The 18,862-nt window shown below is 42.0% G+C and overlaps 1 protein-coding gene across 11 annotated transcripts in view; it reads left to right on the plus strand.

Annotated features, from left to right (window-relative positions):
• The window catches only part of Kat6b (lysine acetyltransferase 6B), a 192,543-nt gene that overhangs the window by 26,501 nt on the left and 147,180 nt on the right, over positions 1–18,862 (plus strand). For all 11 annotated transcript variants that reach the window (XM_038309751.1, XM_038309759.1, XM_038309760.1 and 8 more), the window contains one exon: positions 1,804–2,657. In XM_038309751.1, coding sequence (XP_038165679.1) covers positions 2,037–2,657 — 621 coding nt within the window. In that variant the 5' untranslated portion in view covers positions 1,804–2,036. The remainder of the gene's footprint in view (positions 1–1,803; positions 2,658–18,862) is intronic.

The following is an 18,862-nucleotide window of genomic DNA, read 5'->3' on the forward strand; positions in this document are numbered from 1 at the left end:
TTGTTCCTGATTTGTAAATTAAAGTTTATTGTTGGTATGTAGGTGCAGGAGTGGCAAGCCTGAACAGGAGCTGTATATATCAGGTGCATTATCTATGTTCCAGGCTTCCACTGGGGGACTTGGAACTTAGCCCAGGGTCAGTGGAATTCTGTATGTGTGCTGCTGTAGGGAAGGTGATCCATCCGAGGCTTAGGTCACTCCCCTCTGTACTTCCCCACCAGCTCTAATAGAGCTACGGTGCAGAACCTCAGTGTTCTCCCGCTCTCATCTGGACGCTCACGGGTTTGGGCTGGGATTCTAAAATAATGGCCCATGAGCCGAAGTGTGCTATTGGTTTTTATATCTTTGAGCCTTTTACATTTAGAATTGTGCTGACAATCACATGACTTGTTTTTTGGTTGTTACTTGTTTGGACAAGAAGATAGTTTTACGTAGCTGAGACTGGGCCTCAAACTCAGCCTTCCTGCCACCTCTTCTCAAATGCTAGGATTCCAGGTTTGTGCCGTCGTATGGACACGCTGTCACCTGGATAGAACGGGTGAAGATGTAGATGTTACTGGACAACAGTAGGTTACCCCAGTTCCGAGGCCAGGACTATACTCACTACCAGATTGGAGAGCAGAAGTCTCGAGAGCACTGCTGCCCTGGCCAGATGGAGTCAGATTTGTTGGGATTTTCTTTCTGTTGAGGTGTGGAATGAGCTGGAACAGGTGTTAAGGTAACTAGAACACTGCACTATTTAAAGGTGAAGGGTTACGTTACTGTATTAGTTTCAGTTTGTCAGCCTGTGCCCTAGAAGGTCTCAGCCACAGATGCTGCGCAGATCAGAGCACCAGAGTGTCTTGATTCCATACAAATGGCTTAGGCTGGGAATTTTCTTATGTGAGAGAGTGGGGAAATCCTTTACCTAGCTCAACTCAAGATTACTGTACTTTTTCTTAAGTTTTTTAATTTTTTAAAATTGCTATTTATTTATTTATTTTTGGATGTTTTTCAATACAGGGTTTCTCTGTAGCTTTTTTTGGTGCCTGTTCTGGAACTAGCTCTTGTAGACCAGGCTGGTCTCGAACTCACAGAGATCTGCCTCCGAGTGCTGGGATTAAAGGCGTTCACCACCACTGCCCGGCCAAGTTTTTTTTTTTTTTTGAAACAGTTTCACTATGTAGCTCTTGGCTGGCTTGGAACTGTCTATGTAAATCAGGCTGTCTTTCAGACTCGGGGATCTGCCTACCTCTGCCTTCTGGGTGCTGGAATCAAAGCCATACACTATGACTCCTGGCTTATATCCAACTTTTTTGATACTTATGTCTATCTATGATACACTTTAGACTGCTTTCACATGGTTATTTTGATAACAAGAATACGTTTTCCCGCATTTTAATTTATTTTGTGCTTTGAGGGGCAACGCATAGCACATCGTGTGCACAGAGGTCAGAGGACAGCTTTGGAGAGTGAGGTCTCTCCTCTCACCTTGTGGGTCCCAGGGATTGAACTCAGGTCATCAGTGCTGCAGCAGAAGCCTTTACCTGGCCAAGCTGTCTCCTGGGTAAATGGAATTCATTATTCATATAACTTAGGTGTGGTTTCTGAAATGCTTCTAAATTACTGCAGGTAAACAAAGAAAATCCTTTTTTAAAAAATCCTTTGTAGATTGTGACTGGTGTCTAGTTGGATGGTATCATCATTATGGCTGTATCTGCCTGCGTGTGTGTTTATTTTGCATCTGAAAAAAATAACACTGAAGAATCTTATTTTTAGAAGTTCCATTATTAAGAGCCCGTTCTCTCCTTTTTTATCCTTTAGGTCTTGATTTCCTAAAGATGTCTTTCACTTGAAGAGTGCAGTCCTTTCCATTGTCCACGTCGCCTGGCTGTCCTCTTCATCTCTTAAGGATGCTTGTCCCTAAGATGTTACTTGACATGGGCTGGGATCCTTTGCCTCTTTGTTGAATTGTGACTTTCACATGTGCAGGTTGTGTTAAGTACAAGGAGAACCTCTATGGGTCACATCTCTGTTGGAGAAGTCATTTGTCAACCATGGTAAAACTTGCAAACCCACTTTACACAGAGTGGATCCTTGAAGCGGTGCAGAAAATCAAAAAGCAAAAGCAACGGCCCTCTGAAGAGAGAATCTGCCATGCGGTCAGCACGTCCCATGGGTTGGATAAGAAGACAGTCTCTGAACAGCTGGAACTCAGTGTTCAGGATGGCTCAGTTCTCAAAGTCACCAACAAAGGCCTTGCTTCCTATAAGAACCCAGACAATCCTGGGCGTTTTTCAGCAGTTAAACCAGGCACTTTCCCCAAGTCAACCAAGGGGTCTAAAGGACCATGTAATGATCTGCGCAGTGTGGATTGGAACAGGCTTTTAAAGAGAGCAATCGAAGGCCTTGAGGAATCAAATGGCTCCTCCCTGAAGAACATCGAGAAGTATCTCAGAAGTCAGAGCGACCTTACAGGCACCACCAACCACCCAGCCTTTCAGCAGAGGCTCCGACTAGGGGCCAAGCGCGCGGTCAACAATGGGAGGTTACTGAAGGAAGGACCACAGTACAGGGTCAACTATGGGAACTCCGAAGGCAAAGGAGCGCTCCAATATCCCAGCGCTTTTCCGTCCTCACTCCCGCCTGTCAGCCTTCTGCCCCATGAGAAAGACCAGGTGAGTGAAACTAGAGTATTTACCCATTGGAAATACTCCTGTTTTAACTTCACTTCTATTTAGGTTGTTCCATGTACCCACATGTGGACAAATGGTTCTCAGCCTGTGTGTTGTGACCCCTTTGACGACCCTCCTATCTCCAAAAATATTTATTTATATTACAGTTCATAATAGTAACACAGTTACAGTTCTGAAGTAGCGGCGACAATAATTGTATGGTTGGGGGTCACCACAACATGAGGAACTCTGATAAAGGGCGGCAGCGTTAGGAAGGTTGAGAACCACTGCTGTGGATGAAAGTTGGGGATGGAGTTGGAGGAGATGAGTTGCTTTTGCCTTGAAGCCAGCGTCTTTATTTTATGCTAGCACATTTCACAGCATGGTTTTTTAAAAGTCATTCTATGATGTATTGAGGGCTTTCTCAGTAATTAAGAGTTAACATAATACATGACTTGTTTTATGCTGTAATTGCTAGATAAACCTTAATCTACCTTCCTCAAGCCTAAGAGAAGATAAAAAACTCCTTTCTTTAATATCGATCATCTTTGCATTTTGGGAGTTGTTTTATTATGTGACCTAAATCCCTACTGTTTTAATTTAAAGTCAAGTGGTCAGTGGGTGTCGGTGAATGTTATTTTGTCTTGTTTGGTGTCTCTGGTTTAAAAAACAAAGATTTTTAAATTGCATTTATTTGTTTGTTTGTTTGTTTACTTTTGTGTATGTGAGCATTCATGCCTGCAAGCCTCAGTGCACATGTGGAGGTCTAGGGACTGCAGGAGCCGGTTTTCTTCTTCCACTATGTAGGGATCAAAGGCAGTCAGGTTGGTAGGGTGGTGGCAGGCGCCTTCACTTACTGAGCCATTTGCTGGCCCAAGGCCTTGTGTTGTTGTCTCACTGTAAGTACACGTGTGCTCTGTTACTGCTGCGATTTTAAGCCTTCCATTGATGTGGTTTTCTTGGTTTTATTTCAGATGTACTGAATTAATCTCCAAAAGTCAAACTGAAGTAAAATGAGAGATTGTAAAATCAAGCCCTGCAGTTTTTGCATTCCTTTTTTGTCTTTTGGTTAAGTACAATTATTGATAACAGTTAATTTTACGTTTTAAAAACATTAGCCATTGTTAGTAGGAAGCAGTGGTGCCTGTACACTGCATATTGAGAGGATTAAAAGCCATGTTTGGGCTCTGTGGGAAGGTGTCTGCCTGCCTGCCATGATATGGGCCCTGCTCCCCTTTCTGCTTAGCTGGTAAGGGGGCCTAGCTCTGGAAGCGGAGTAAGATCAGGGCTTTGCACAGGTGTCTGGAGCCTAGAATGGATTCTGTTTGGTTTTCTTTGAGACAGGGTTTCTCCGTGTACCTCTGGCTGTCCTGGACCACACTCTGTAGACCGAGCTGACCTACAGCTCACAGAAATCCGCCTGTCTCTGTCTCCCTGAGTGCTGGGATTAAAGGTGTGGGTTTCTTAATTGTATTTGTACCTTCTTGGTCTTCTTTAACATTTATTTATCCATTGATGGTGGTTGCACTAGATCAAAAAATAAACTATGAAATTATCTTCCTTATAACTTTATTTTTAAAATGACAGTAAAACAACTAATTTAAATTCCTAAACACAGCCATTTAGGCACCTCTGGTTTCTCTTTAAAACATTTAAATTTTTTTCACTTACTGTTACTATTTATTTAGAGACAATACTTCACTATGTAGCTCTGGCTGTTCTGGAACTGTGTGTGTAAACCAAACTGGCCTCAAACAGAGACCTGCCTGTTTCTGCTTCTGAGTCTGAGGTTAAAGATGTAAGTCATAATGCCCATCTCCTTAAATATTTTAAATACATACACGTCCATGTTTATAAAGCATACACATACACAAATATATGTATATAAAGCATATGTGTATATGTATATAAAGTATGTATATATGTTTTACATGCTTTATATACGCGTATGCTTTATGTATATGTGTATGTATATATACATGCATGTATATATATGAACATATAGCTTATAAAGTTTCCTAGAGCCGTTTCTTCATAACTTTGCTTATTTTTTTTTTTATCCTCAGCCATGGCAAAGTTTTATAATTATCAAGCATATGGGTCTAAGTTCAGGTACGTGGCCAGTGTAGTGTCCTGGAGGCGTCAGGGTAGATTCTCCACGGTGCCGCTCCTTTTCGTTTTTCGTCAGGCATCGTCCGTACAGAAACTATTTTTAGTCTAAAGGAAAACTCATGTTTGAAAGTGTCTAGTATTGAGAACAGAGTAGTCTATTGCTTAGTGTGCAGTTGCAGCTGCTCTTTCTATGATGTAGATCTTTAAATTGTCAAGTTAGCATCATCGTCTAGGAAGGAAAGCTGAGAAAATGTGCTCCAGATATTTAATTGATGAAATATGGGAATTAACTGTATCAAGTAATCATTACATTTTTGGTGGGATTTTTATCACTGAGCTATTTTCTTTTCTTTTTTTTAGGTAGGCCCTCATTATGAGTCTAATTCAAACTGTCTTGGGACTCACTAGCTAGCACAGAGAGGCCTCAAAATCTTTTTTTTTTTTTTTTTTTTTGGAGAGACAGGATTTTACTACACAGAACACTGTATAAACCAGTTTGGCCTTGAACTTGCAGAGTCTGCCAGCTTCTGCCTCCTAAGTGCTGGGATTAAAGGTGTGTGTCACCACCACCTGGCTTTCTTTTTTTAATATTGGATCTTTCTCTGTTGCTCTCTGTTGTGATTTTTGAGACAGAATCTCTCACTGATTCGGCTACATGGGCTGGTTAGAGAGCTCCAGGGACCCTCCTTTCTCCACCTTCTCAAAGCTAGATTACAGATGTCCATCCCCTGTTCCCAGGCTTGTACACGAGTGCTGGGGATCCGAACTCAGATCCTTGTGTTTGTGTGGTGTGAGTACTTGACCCACGAAACCACCTCCCTCTCTCTCCCCAGTTTTGTAAACTATTGAAACATTGTTTCACTCGGTTGTCCTTGCTGACTTTGAATTTTCGATCCTACTGTCTTAGCCTCCCTAGTAACTGGAATTTCAGGCATTGTCACCATGCGTGGCAGAATTTAGGACACGAATGGAGAGTGTTCCCAGATGGCGCAATCTGAACTATAGTTTGAAATAATGTCTTTCAAAGAAACTGTTATCATGATTGCCTTTGAGTAGCTGAATGGCACTGTAAAAGAGAAAATTAAAACAATAGCTATAGTTTTGTAAGTGTGAATGCTGGCCTCTTCCAGGTAGTTCACCCTCACCTTTTGGCTCATAGTTACTGGGAAGGAGGATTATTGTCCTGCTTTTTACAGATGAAAAACTGAGATGCAAAGCTTAAGCAATTTGTTCAAGGTCAGTAGAGCAGGTGAACAGTCCAGCTGAGACTCCATCCAGATAGTCTGGGCAGCGTGTCCTAGTCAGCATGGGGAGTCTCTCTCTCTCTGTTCTTCAGTCAGTCAGAAGCAGTTTACCCCAACAAGTAGATGAAATTTGGTAGTTATCTGATGAGTTTATTAGGTACAATTTATAATATTAGCAGACTAAATGCCATGGGGAAGTGGTAAGTCTGTGCCTCATTAGATCTAACATCATCACCACTCCTATGCATGGCTGCTAGGAGGAGCACAATAGAAGTTAGAATAGATGGCTCCTCCCTGGAATGGAACTGCAGGACTCCTGATAGTCTAGAAGTCCAGCTGGGTATTACCGTCTCACTTCTTAACACGAAAGACTTTGTATTTATTTAAGAAGCTTCCTCTGGTGAGGTGATATGGAAATGAATTAAACCACTGAAGATAAAACTTTATCTTTCACTCAACTAGGGAACTCCTAAAGGATAGTATTAATGGTTCTCATTAAAAGTGGTAAAGCTCAATTAGGTCAGATTATGAGGACTTTAGAAAGTCAAATATTCTAAGAGAGGCTTCGGTTCTCACACTTTTGTAGCGGTACGATTCCGATTCCATTTGCACATATGGGCTTTAGCCTTTTTATGAAATCAGTTCAGTTCAGTTCTAAGCAGATTCCCTAGTATTTCACTTTATTGAGGCTGCCATCATAAAATTGATTAAATGTTAAATCTATAAAGTGGGGCGCTCCCAATAATGCTTTGAATTTTTTCTTTTTTTTTTAAGATTTATTTATTTATTAAGCATACAATGTACTGCTGGCACCAGGTCTCATTGCAGATGGTTGTGAGCCACCATGTGATTCCTGAGAATTGAACTCGGGATCTCTGGAAGAGCAGCCAGTGCTCTTACCCTCTGAGCCATCTCTCCAGCCCAAATTTTTTCTTTAAGAGAAATGAAAGAAATGTTAGGAGTTTTAGGAAAACCAAATGTAGTTACATGCGCATTGAGATTGTTAATAGGAAAAGGTTTTCTAAAGGAGCACAGGTTCTTCGTGACAAACACTTGTGATGGTCTTGGCAGTTTATCTGTTCCCTCCTCTGTTTATTTTCAGTATTTTTAAGATGCAGCCTCCCTGTCTAGTATAGGCTCAAACATTTTGTAGCCCAGACTGGCTGAATTCTGCCTTAGCCTCCCAAATGTCCCCCCGCCCCCCATGAATTTTGGGAGTTCTGGGCAGGATAGTGTTTATCAGTGAAGGATGCACAGACACATTTCTGTCAGATTCTTTTATCAGACTCTAAATGAGAGAATTTTATTTTTAGTTTTTCTCCACTGTTTTCTCTGGTCCCCCTACCCTTGTCCTCCAGTAGACCTCCTCATCTTGTCCCTGGGACTTTTCCAGTTGAGAAAACTCCTTTGTGAAGGGTCTTTCACTAGTGCATATGGGTCCATGGTGTAGCAGAAGCCCAAGGGGAACTGTCCATGGTCTAAAGCAACTCTGTATTTTTTTTAACTTGCCTTATTTCAGAGCCCCAGTGTCCTTCTGTTGATTTTAGTGAGAGTTGATGTCCTTTGTAGGGAAGATTTCTTGTTTTCAGAGTATTTAGCTATACGTATTCAACTGAATGTTGGATAAAGCCTTAAACGTTATAAATCGTCTTCAAAATCCTCGAATTTTGCTATTGGCATGGATAAGAGTCAGTTTTAGAATAACAAAACATGAAAGATCAGGTGGATCAAGTGCTCACAGTTCGAAGGTCGGGGAAGGGAGCTTGTGGTTCTTGTTGTTCCCATGTAATTAAGCTTCAGCTGTTCTTCAAAGAGCTGCAGGGCTGCCTTTGCGAGCAGGCAATCCAAGTCCCTGCTCTGTGGAGAGAGCTCTCGGCCTGTCTCCAACTAGTCAGTCAGGTCAAGTGGAAGATGAAATGAGTGACTGGCTCTTCCTGTTGCACCTGAAGCATGACAGAGTGTTCTACTTTTGTTCTGTAAGCACGAGAGAGAGGACTTGTCTAGACTTCTCCTGAAGTAGACTGCAGGCAGAGGAGCAGCACCATGGCAGACATTTGATTGTTAAGGGTGTGGTAAACATTCTTTGTAACTCCTTAGATCTTAGGTGTATTTGATGCTTTTGATACCTTTCCCACAACATTAATCCCATCCTGAATGAGTACCAGCCGTGGGGAATTTATGCATGTATTCCCTGTACCTCCATGACTAAGAGCAGCTGGGGTACACGTGTGCGCATACGCGCGCATTTGCACGAGTGCTGGGAGTGGGATGCAAGGCCTCATGCACACTAGGCGAATATTCCACTGCTGAGCATGTCCTACTCTGGGACACTTTTAGTACCAAGAAAGCCAGAATTTTTAGCTTTGGAGTTATTTAACAGTTATGTGTTGTTTGCTGGTTTATTCTTATTTTATCTTGAATGGCAAAGATTTTATTTTTGTTTTCTCTTCAGACTTTAACAGATGATATACTTTAAATGTTTTCAAAATGGAAGTCTGTGTTTTTTTTTCCCCTTGTGTGTCATCCCCAACACAGAGGAGATGTTTTGTTCTGTCATTGAAGTGATGGTTTTGATTGGAACATTCAGGATTTTGTTGTGTTTCTATACTTCATTTTCTTGGACTTGAACGTTAAACTACGTAGATTTGGTAAAATTGTTTTTCAGTCACACCAAGATTTACAATCTGAATCTGAATCTTCTCAGTGCTTTCGTCTCTCCCGTCTATTAATGTTTCACATAAACAGCAATTAGCTTACCAAATTAGGGTTAGCAAATGAATCAGCCATGTAATTTGATAGATGACATTTTGTTAGCAGGCCATGAGGAAAGTGTGTTTTTATTTGCATGTGGATGCTCTTGCTGCTTTCAGGTGGCGATAGGAAGTTAGCACTCATGTGCTGGAGGAAGAGGGATACTTCTGCTCTGTCTGGTTTGGATCACTTTGCTGAGAAGTTGCCAGAGGTGGAAAACTGCATATTATCGTTTTTGTTTCTTATAAAAGTAAACATTATAATCAGTAGACTATAATGTGTGCAGTGTGCATTTTAATTTTATGAAAGGTTATGTTTTTAAAAATCTGCAGAACAAGGCAGACGGAAGTACCAGATAAATGGTGCTAGCTTAAACTGAGACTGGCCTCCACAAAGGTGCAGAGTAAACCCTAATCAGTGCTCGGAGGGAATCCAGGAAGGATTTGTGTTAATTTGACAAGTGGATTTAAAATTCTTCAGTTACTATTTTTCAGAAACCAGCTTTGTTCGTACATCCTTTTTCTAATTTGCTCTACTTTTGATCTTTGATAAACCAACTGCAATATTGTTTCATTAACAAACTTGACTGGTTAACAGATGTTTCTTTTGGCTTGATTGTGTCCTCACTATTAAAAACAGCATAGGCACTCAGAGAAACCATGCTGGGCCTTTTCCTGTCTAGCTAGACCGGTGGTTCAAAAGAGCAACTTAATTTCATTTACAAGTTCAGGGTTTTTTTTTTTTTTTTTTTTTTTTTTTTTTTTTTTTTTTTTTTTTTTTTTTTTTTTTTTTTTATTCCTGGTATTATTCTGGTAAGCATGCAACGTTGCAGCTCATCATCAGGGAAGTCTGTTGTAAGTCCTTGCTCCCCTTCTGTCCAGCCCCTCACTCTTGTTAATGTTGTTAAGCATTGTTCAGGTTTAGCATGCAGGAAGAAAGGGATTGCAGAAGAGGTGATTGAGACATCATAGACTCTTCCACATTTCAGGGGAACAAGTGGGTTCAGTCTGACGAGTGGAGATCATTTCTTCCTGTCCTTTGATGTCAGAAAGCTGCCAGATGCAGCGCAGCAAGGCCTGTGAGAAGGAGGTGGGCCCGAGTCCGGGCTGCCTGTCATGTTCTCAGTGATGTGGGCTTGGAGCCAGAGGCAGTATGGTTTCTGTGGTAGTTTCTGATGTGATCACTCCTGCTTTTGGTCCAGTTTCCTGCCATGCATGTGACCCTATCCAGCCATAAATAGGAAGGGCGAAGTTCAAAACAAGAGTGCAAAGATTTTATGGAACAGAAGAAGCAACAGAGGAGACTGTACAAACTAAACCCAGTAACAGTGTCATCGATGAGGATTCCTTCTTGATGTTTGACCTGTTTCTATGGTATTTTAATGTTACATGTTTCTCTCTTATAACAAAACCCAGTTGTAGCTATTGAATTTGAGTTGTGAGGTAAACTGCAGCGACTGCTCCGTGCCCGTGGACGTGTGGAGGCTGTCTGAAGAGCACGAGTTACTCACTGCGTCCTGGGCAGGATGTGAGGGTCTGGGAAAGGACAGTGGAGGGAGCCAGTGCACACTTTCAGCCTTACCTTTGTCATTCATCAGAGGAACGGACTGAGCTCCCAAGGTCCAGTTGAAAGGCAGGAGGAGGGAGAAGATGAGCAAAGAAGTCAGGACCGCGAGGGGTTGGTCCACCAACTGAGACAGTGTGCCTGTTCTAATGGGAGCTCACCAAATCCAGCTGGACCGGGTCTGAATGAGCATGCGATCAAACCAGACTCTGATTGTGGCTGACAATGGGGGCTGACTGAGAAGCCATTGATAAAGGCACTGGGTCTTGTTTTTACGGCATGTTCTGGCTTTTTGGGACCCTAGTCTATATGGATGCTCAGCTCCCTAGGCCTGGATGGGGGGGGAGGCCTTGGACATCCCACAGGGCAGGGTTCCCTGCCCTCTTTCAAGCAGGGTTAGACATGGAGGAGGGGGTTTGGGGGAGCGGGAGGGGATTGGGAGGAGGGAAGGAAGTGTAAATAATTCAATGGAAAAATTTAAAAAAATTAAAAAAAATTGTGCTAGCTGATTAAAATGTCACATTTTTTTCACATGGCTTCATCAACTGTTAACATTATACTCTGTATTCTTTCCTTTTCTAGAGAGAAAGAGAGAATGAATAAATGAATGTATATATGTATAATTTTTGAACCCAGATTAGTGGCTCAAGCCTTTAATCCCAGCACTTGGGAGGCAGAGGCAGGCTTGATCTATATGCAGATTTCAGGTAAGCTAGAGCTGCATAAAGACAGACCCTGTTTCAAAACAAAACAACAACAACAAACCAAACAGAAATTAAGTTTGGATGAACTTTTGGAAAGTAAGCGACAGACTTTATTACATTATATCCTTAAATATTTTGTTAGGAATAAAATCATCCTGTATAGTGCAATGCTGTCACTCAGGTAAAAACTTCAACAGTGAAGTCAGAGTGTTTACCCAATAATCCTTATTTTCTCCAATGAACCTTAATGAACCTGATTTAGGACCCAGGAGTCAGCAAAGTTCACAGTTGCATTTGGTCATTATGACTGAGTAGGGAACAGCTTTCCCACTATTTCAGGAGACATTGCCAGTTTTGAAGAGTTGTCTTGTAGGATATCTTCAGTTGGTAATTTTACTGGGGATTTGAACCTAGGGCCTCCTGAATGCTCTATAAGCACTGTACTACAGAGGTACATTTGGAGCATCTAGATCTTCCTTTTGTGATTAGTAAGCACTCAGCGCATTCTTGAGACCATGTGAGTAACCGTTCACTCAGTGTGTGGCCTTTCCATCACTGCTTTCTTCACAGAAACTCAGCATTTGAAGCACTGCAGCCTGTCATCTGGTGGAGGATGACAGCCACAGAGGCTAACATAACACTCTAGCAGAGTCTTGTTTCCTTGCTTCTGTTCCCAGCTTCTAGGCTGTTGACTTGGTTGGAATCATGATTCCCTTCTCTGTCATCAAGTGCTTGGCTTTAAAGGATGCATGGTATTAGAATGGGTTCATTTGGCTAATACTGGTTAGCCTTTTCCCATCAGAGTCCTTAACTGGGAGTGGTGGGGCATGACTGTGATCCTGTCAGTCAGGAGGCCAAGGCAAGAGGATTCAGATTGAGGGCGAGTTTGGGCTCTGTAGTGAGACCCTGTCTCAGCAAAACAATAAACAAACAAACAAAGAGTTAAAAGCCCACGTGAAGACCTTATTCCTATCTGCAAGGTTACCGAGTTGACAGAGACAACGTAAGTTCTGAGCATTAGGAAGTCTGGATGTTGTGGGGTGGTCATCGTGTTGCTGGCTTGCTGCACAGTGGTTTACCTAATTCAGATCGAATAGTACAGTAGAATCTGCTTAGAGAAGAATGGGTCATTTTACAGGAGTTAGAGTTGGCTGGTCTTGAGTTCTATGTTCCTGGATGATTACTATAGGTGTGAGCAGGGCTGGCTTCTGCCCCTGGCTGGTCTCTTTACTAACAAGAAATGGATTTACCAGTGAAGTTTAGAAAATTTGGGGGCTGGAGTAGGATTTGAGGCAGTCTGACTCTGCAGCTTCGGGTATTCGGGAATCTGGAGTGTGTAGCCCAGGCTGGCCTAGACCTCACATGCCTCCTATCTTAGCTTTAGTGCTCTGAGAAAACAATTCAGATCTCAGATCCTCTGCTTGCTGGGTCCGCACACACCTTACCGAGCTACTCCCCACCCCAGAGCAGAGTATTAAAGAGTAGGACTTTGGGTACTTTAAACAGTTTCTGTTTTTGGAGATAGGTCTTCTAGCCCAGGCTAGCCATGAACTTGTAGTCTTCGTACTTTGGTGTCCCAAGCTCTCATGTTAAAGGCATGTGATGTAAAATCTAATTAAAATGTTTTTTGAGAAATATATTTAAAGTTGAAGAGGATCTTTCAGCTGAATACCCACAGAACACATTAAAATCAAACAGATAAGAGTCTACTGACAGCGTCAGTAGGTAAAGTAAAGGCCCTTGCTGCCAAGCCTTAGGACTGGAGTTCAGGCCCGAGAGCTCACGTGCTAGGAAGGACCGACTCCTGCAGGTTGTCCTCTTCACCTCACACGCATGCCCATATTCCTCACTAAAAAAAATATATGTAAAAACTATTTTTAGAAATGAAAAGTTTTTATTATTGTGCATGTGTGTAGGTGTGGCTTGCACAGAAATCTGCATGGTGGAACCCAGGGATCAAACTCAGGTTTTCACATAACCGCTTTAGCACCTGAACTATCTCAGCAGGTAAACAATTTAATAAGACTGGCTTTTCAGAAACCTCCCCACCCCACCCCGAGACAGGGTTTCTCTGTAGTTTTGGAGTCTGCTCTGGAACTCACTTTATAAACCAGGCTGGTTTCGAACTGACAGAAATCCACCTGCCTCTGCCTCCTGAGTGCTGGGATTAAAAGTGTGCACTATCATCGCCAGGCTCAGAAACTTCATTTTTGAAACAGCGTCTCACTGTTGGCTCTGGCTGGCCTGGAACTCCCTCTATAAACCAGGTAGTAGATCTGGCTGGCCTGGAACTCGCAGAGCTCTACTTGCCTCTGCCTCCAGAGGGCTGGGATCAATGGTGCGTGCTACTGTGCCCAGTTTTCAGTGACATTTTAGAGACTAAGCAATTTCTGAAGCATTTCATGTCTGTTATTTCAACCTTAAGCCCTCAGTCAAGGACTCTGAACAGTCGGAAAAGAAACCACACAGGTGTCTGTGTTTCTTTTGTTCTTTGGAAAATTTCAGAGAAGTAAACAGCAAATAAAGTGGGGTGGCGGGGCAGGGGCCGGAGTCCCCCTTTCTTTCACAGTGCAGCTGCATCTTTCCCAGTTTTTGCCCTTAGCAGAAATGCTTTGGAAATCCCAAATGCTGCCAGTTGAAGACTGTTTAGTTACCAGCCTATCAGTGTGCTTTCCAGAACTGATAAAAGCTATGATCTTCCCATCTGATGAGCTCTGACCTCCTGAAACCTTCCAGCTTATCTCAATTTCCACCGGCTACTGAAATACAACACGATACTAATAATTACATCCCCCCAAAGCGTTTATGCCAGCTTATAAAATCACCGCTGTATTGGAAAATTGTGTAGTATCTTGATTTCAATTTAGCATGGTGTGTTGGTTAGCAATAAATCTTACTAATGTATGAACACAAGCCTGCAGGCAGCTTGGAGAACACTGATCAGGTGCAAATTGGATGTATTTTGTAAGCATTTCAAAAATTCAGAGCAAAACAAAATAAATAGTTATGGCTGAATGCAATACTTTTTAGTTTTTTTTTTTATTACTCATGTATATCCTGTGAAAAAATTCCCAGTCCTCCTGAAGTCCATTATTTGTGTGGGGGACCATTTTTAAATTAACTACCTAGACTATGACATTCAATGAGAGCAAACAGGCATGGCTGAAAACCCTGTGTTTGTGCTTATCAAGTGTGTGTGCTTAGTAGTTCACATTATATTTGATGATCTTAGAAACCGTTCAAGGAGATACTCATTTGAACACACTGTAATATTTTTAGGATTACAGATAAAGCCAGGTGTAGTGACATATGCCTTTAACCCCAGCACTGGGGAGGCAGAGGCAGCGGCAGGCAGATTTCTAAGTTCCAGGCAAGCCTAATCTACTGAGGGAGTTCCAGGACAGTCAGGGCTACACAGAGAGACCCTGTCTCAAAAATCAAAAAATAAAAACAAGGAAGTTTACAAAATAATATTATATGACCCATGTAATATTACATGGCCATGAGATTTGCTATAGGTAAATCTCAGAGAGAAACAAGCAGACCAGAGGAAGGGGTGACCTCTACATGGGCAGAGCTGGAGCTGGCACACGACTCTCGGTACCCGGGCTGCCTGTAGTGCATCTGCTCACCGCATCTGTTCACATCATGAGCAAAGCACTGTGCTGGGCCCTGTGGGAGTCACAGAAAGAAACCGTGTTTAAATGGTAAAAAAAAAAAGCCAGTTGAAACATGTCAAGATGCACAGCTGTGAATCCTTCTTAAGTGACTAACATGGTGATCTTCATCTTCAGAGTGGCTGAAAGTTTTATAATTTATTAGTATTGTGTATGTGGATGATGTATGTGTGTGAGTGTAGGTACATCGCATACTACAACATATACATGTGTAGAGGTCAGAGTACAACTTTGAGGGGGTCAGTCCTCTCCATTGTAGGTGCTGGGGGCCAAGGCAAGCACTTTTTATCTGCTGAGGTATCTTTTTAATTTATTTTATTTTATGAATATGAATATTTAGCTTGCATATGTGAATGTGCAATGTGCATACCTACACAAGCCAAAAGAGAGTATGAGACCAATGGAACTGGAATTACAGATATTTGTGATCTGCTTTGGGGATGCTAGGAACTGAACCCAGGACTTCTGCAAGAGCAGCATGTGTTTGTAACTTTTGAGCCATCTCCTTATCAGATCCCTTGAGCTAGAGTTAGAAGCAGTTTTGAGCCTCCTGATATGGTTGCTGAGACCCATATCCCAGTGCTAAGTGCCCTAAATGCTGAGTCAGCTCTGCTGTCTGTGTTTAGAATTGTTAACGTAGCGATTCGTTAAAACCAACATAGACTTCACACATCAGGGCTTCTGTGCATTGGGAGACACACTAAATAAAAGTGTGGAGAGCTGAGGCCCAGGCAGACGGAGGGGGAGTGTTACTTTCTTTTTTTTTTTTCCTGGTTTTTCGAGACAGGGTTTCTCTGTAGCTTTGGATCCTGTCCTGGAACTAGCTCTGTAGACCAGGCTGACCTTGAACTCACGGAGATCCACCTGCCTCTGCCTCCTGAGTGCTGGGACTGAGTGTTACTTTCATTGTCTGTTCGGAGGTGATAGATAAGACTTTGGGTCTCTAGCTCCTGGCTCCAAATTTCTGTGGCCATAATACTGTGTAGAGGAGGTGGAATCAGGAGATCAGGAGCTCAAGGTTAGTATCTACTATAAGATGGGTTTAAGGCTAGCCTAGGCTAAATAAAAGACCTTGTTAAAATAAAAGACCCAATAAGCTGGACCTTATTGGCTTCAAAATCCTCTTTTAAAAATCTGAGTTCTAGGGGCTGGAAAGATGGCTCAGAGGTTAAGAGCACTGACTGCTCTTCCAGAGGTCCTGAGTTCAATTCCCAGCAACCACATGGTGGCTCACAGCCATCTATAATGAGAAATGGTGCCCTCTTCTGGCATGCAAGCATACATGGAAGGAATGTTGTATACATAATAAATAAGTAAATCTTTAAAAAAAAATCTGAGTTCTAGTGGGGTGGAGAGATGGCTCAGAGGTTAAGAATACTTGTTGCTCTTGTGGAGGACTGGGATTTGGCTTCTAATACCTACTTGGTGGCTGATAGTCATCTTTAACTCCAGTTCTAGGGGATCTGGCACTCTGTTCTGACCTCCACAGGTACCAGGCGTGCACATGGTACACATATACACTTGCATGCAAAACACTCATACACACAAAATAAATCTTTTTAAAAAAACAGAGTTTTAATATTCATAAACAGAGGTTGCTCAATTGTTTCCCAGCCACCCAGATCCAAATAACAACACAGAAACTATGTTAATCACAACACTGTTTGGCCGATAGCTTAGGCGTATTACTAGCTAGCTCTTACATAACCAATTTCTATTAATCTATATATCCCCATGAGACTGTGGCCTATTGGTAAGGTTCCGGTGTCTGTCTCCTTTGGCAGCTACATGATGTCTCCTTGACTCCCCCTACTTTCTATATCTCTGTTTGGATTTCCTGCCTAGCTTTACTCTCTAAGCCATTGACCAAAACAGCTTAATTTATCAACCAATAAAAGCAACACATACAGAAGGACATCCTACATCAACCATGTAGTATAGGTCTATAGTCTCAGCTTCTTAGGGGGCTGAGGCAGGGGTCGTTAAGTTCAAGGCCATCCTGGGAAACTTATGAGACCGTTTCCCCCAAAAAGATCAATTTTAGTGTGTGCATGTGTGTGTGAGCACACGTGCGCATGTACGCACAGGAACCAGAGGTGTTGGACTCCTGTGGAGGTAGATAGTTAGAGGTGATCTGAGCCACACATTGTGAATGCTGGGAATTGGACTCTGGGAGAGTGTTCTTAAACAGTAAACTATTTCTCTAGCCTGAAACTCTGTCTTAAAATAAAAAAGATTGTCAACTGAGGTTTCTCTCCCACCTGGTCCTGCAACTGTTCAGTCCCAAAGAAACACATAGAGGTCTTCATTAATTATTAACTGGTTGGCCTAGTAACTCAGGCTTTCTTATTACCTAATTCTTACATCTTAACCCATAATTCTTGTCTGTGTTAGCCACGTGGCTTGATACCTTTTTATCAGCGAGGGATTCTCATCTTCATTTCTCTGTGTCTGGGTGACGACTGCAGACTGAGCCTTTCCTCTTGCCAGAATCCTCCTGTTCTGGTCAACCTGCCTATACTTCCTGACCAATCAGCATTTTATGAAACCAATACAACTGACAAATCTTTACAGGGTACAGGAATGCTGTCCCACAGCAAAAAGATCTGAGGATATAGTTCAGTGATTGAGTACTTGCCAAGCATGCTCAGATCCCTGGGCCCATTCCCCAGTATCATGCTCCACCCCACCACACACACACACACACACACACGCACACACACACACACGGACAGATTCAAAACAATTTGTTGTTACAATCAATATGTTTAACAAAGTAAAACACTTTCATGATTTTATTATTATTTTAGTTATTTTGAGACAGGGTCTAATGTTGCCCATGATGATTGATATAGCTAAGAATGACCTTGAATTCTCTGTCCTTCTGTACCTCCTAAGTGCTGGGATCACAGGTGTACAACACTATACCCAGCTTCTCCCCACCCCCAGACAGGGTTTCTCTGTGTTGCTTTGGAACCTGTCTTGGAACTGGCTCTTGTAGACCAGGCTATCCTTGAACTCACAGAGATCCATCTGCCTCTGTCTTCTGAGTGCTGGAATTAAAGGTGTACGCCACCACTGCCTGGCTTACCCAGCTCATTTTAATTTTTTTCTTTTTAAAGAAATTGGTGCTTCAAATTTTATTTTGAGGGGCTGAGTATAAATAGCTTAGAGGTAGTACTTCCTTACTTTGAAATCTTGGTTTTGTTCCTTCCCTCCACGACACACACCTACTCATCAAATGATGTATTTTCAGAACCATTAATGGAAGCCTCATGGTGGTGGTGGCACACACCTTTAATCTCAGCACTTGGGAGGCAGAGGCAGGTGTTGCCTGGTCTACAGAGAGAGTTTCAGGACAGCCGAGGCTATACGGAGAAACCCTATCTCAGAAAAACCTAAACCAAAAAATCCCACTAACTATTAGCAACTAATAGATAGGTAGATGCTAAGAAGTAAGCCATCTTTGTCTTGTGGACAGCCAGTCATTCTCCCCAGAAGTAAGCAATATTAACAATCTATTTTCTGATTTCTCAAAGGTACTCTGTACAGAAGACAGCTTTTCATGTTTGTTTCATGGAGCATGTGATATTAGAGGTCGGACAAATCATAGAAGCATGTATATTCTTTTTAATCAAGAATATGCTCTAGTGGGTTGATGCCTTTTTCTATCCATTATGTTTATATATTAATGTTTCACACATCTGTAGGGCGCGTCCCTGAGTTCAGTGGTCAGGTCAGAGGGCATGCATATACGCTTTAAATTCTATTTTATTTCTCTGCTGAAAAACAATCGTATCTCTTTTATGGCTTCTAAGCTTCATTTTGTGCACTGGCCTGTTCTGCAAGATAACAAGAAAAACAAATTCGACTTATTTCTCCCAATGTTTTTCTGTTTTCACTTTTTATTATTGAGCTTTTGATCCATCTGTAGTTTATTTTACTCTAAGGAATGGGGTAGGAATCCAATTTTACTTTATTATCTTTTCAGATGGCAGCCCAGCTGTCCCATTACCATTCATTGAATAATTTCTTTATTCTTCTGTATATGAAGTTCCATCTTTATCATAAACTAAACATGTATGTTTGAGTTTATTTTTACACTCTCTTTTGTGCACCTGTGCCACAGGATTTTAGCATCTGTAGCTTGAGAGTGT

This window comes from Arvicola amphibius, chromosome 13 (genome assembly GCF_903992535.2).
Source record: "Arvicola amphibius chromosome 13, mArvAmp1.2, whole genome shotgun sequence".
Classification (NCBI taxonomy): Eukaryota; Metazoa; Chordata; class Mammalia; order Rodentia; family Cricetidae; genus Arvicola; species Arvicola amphibius.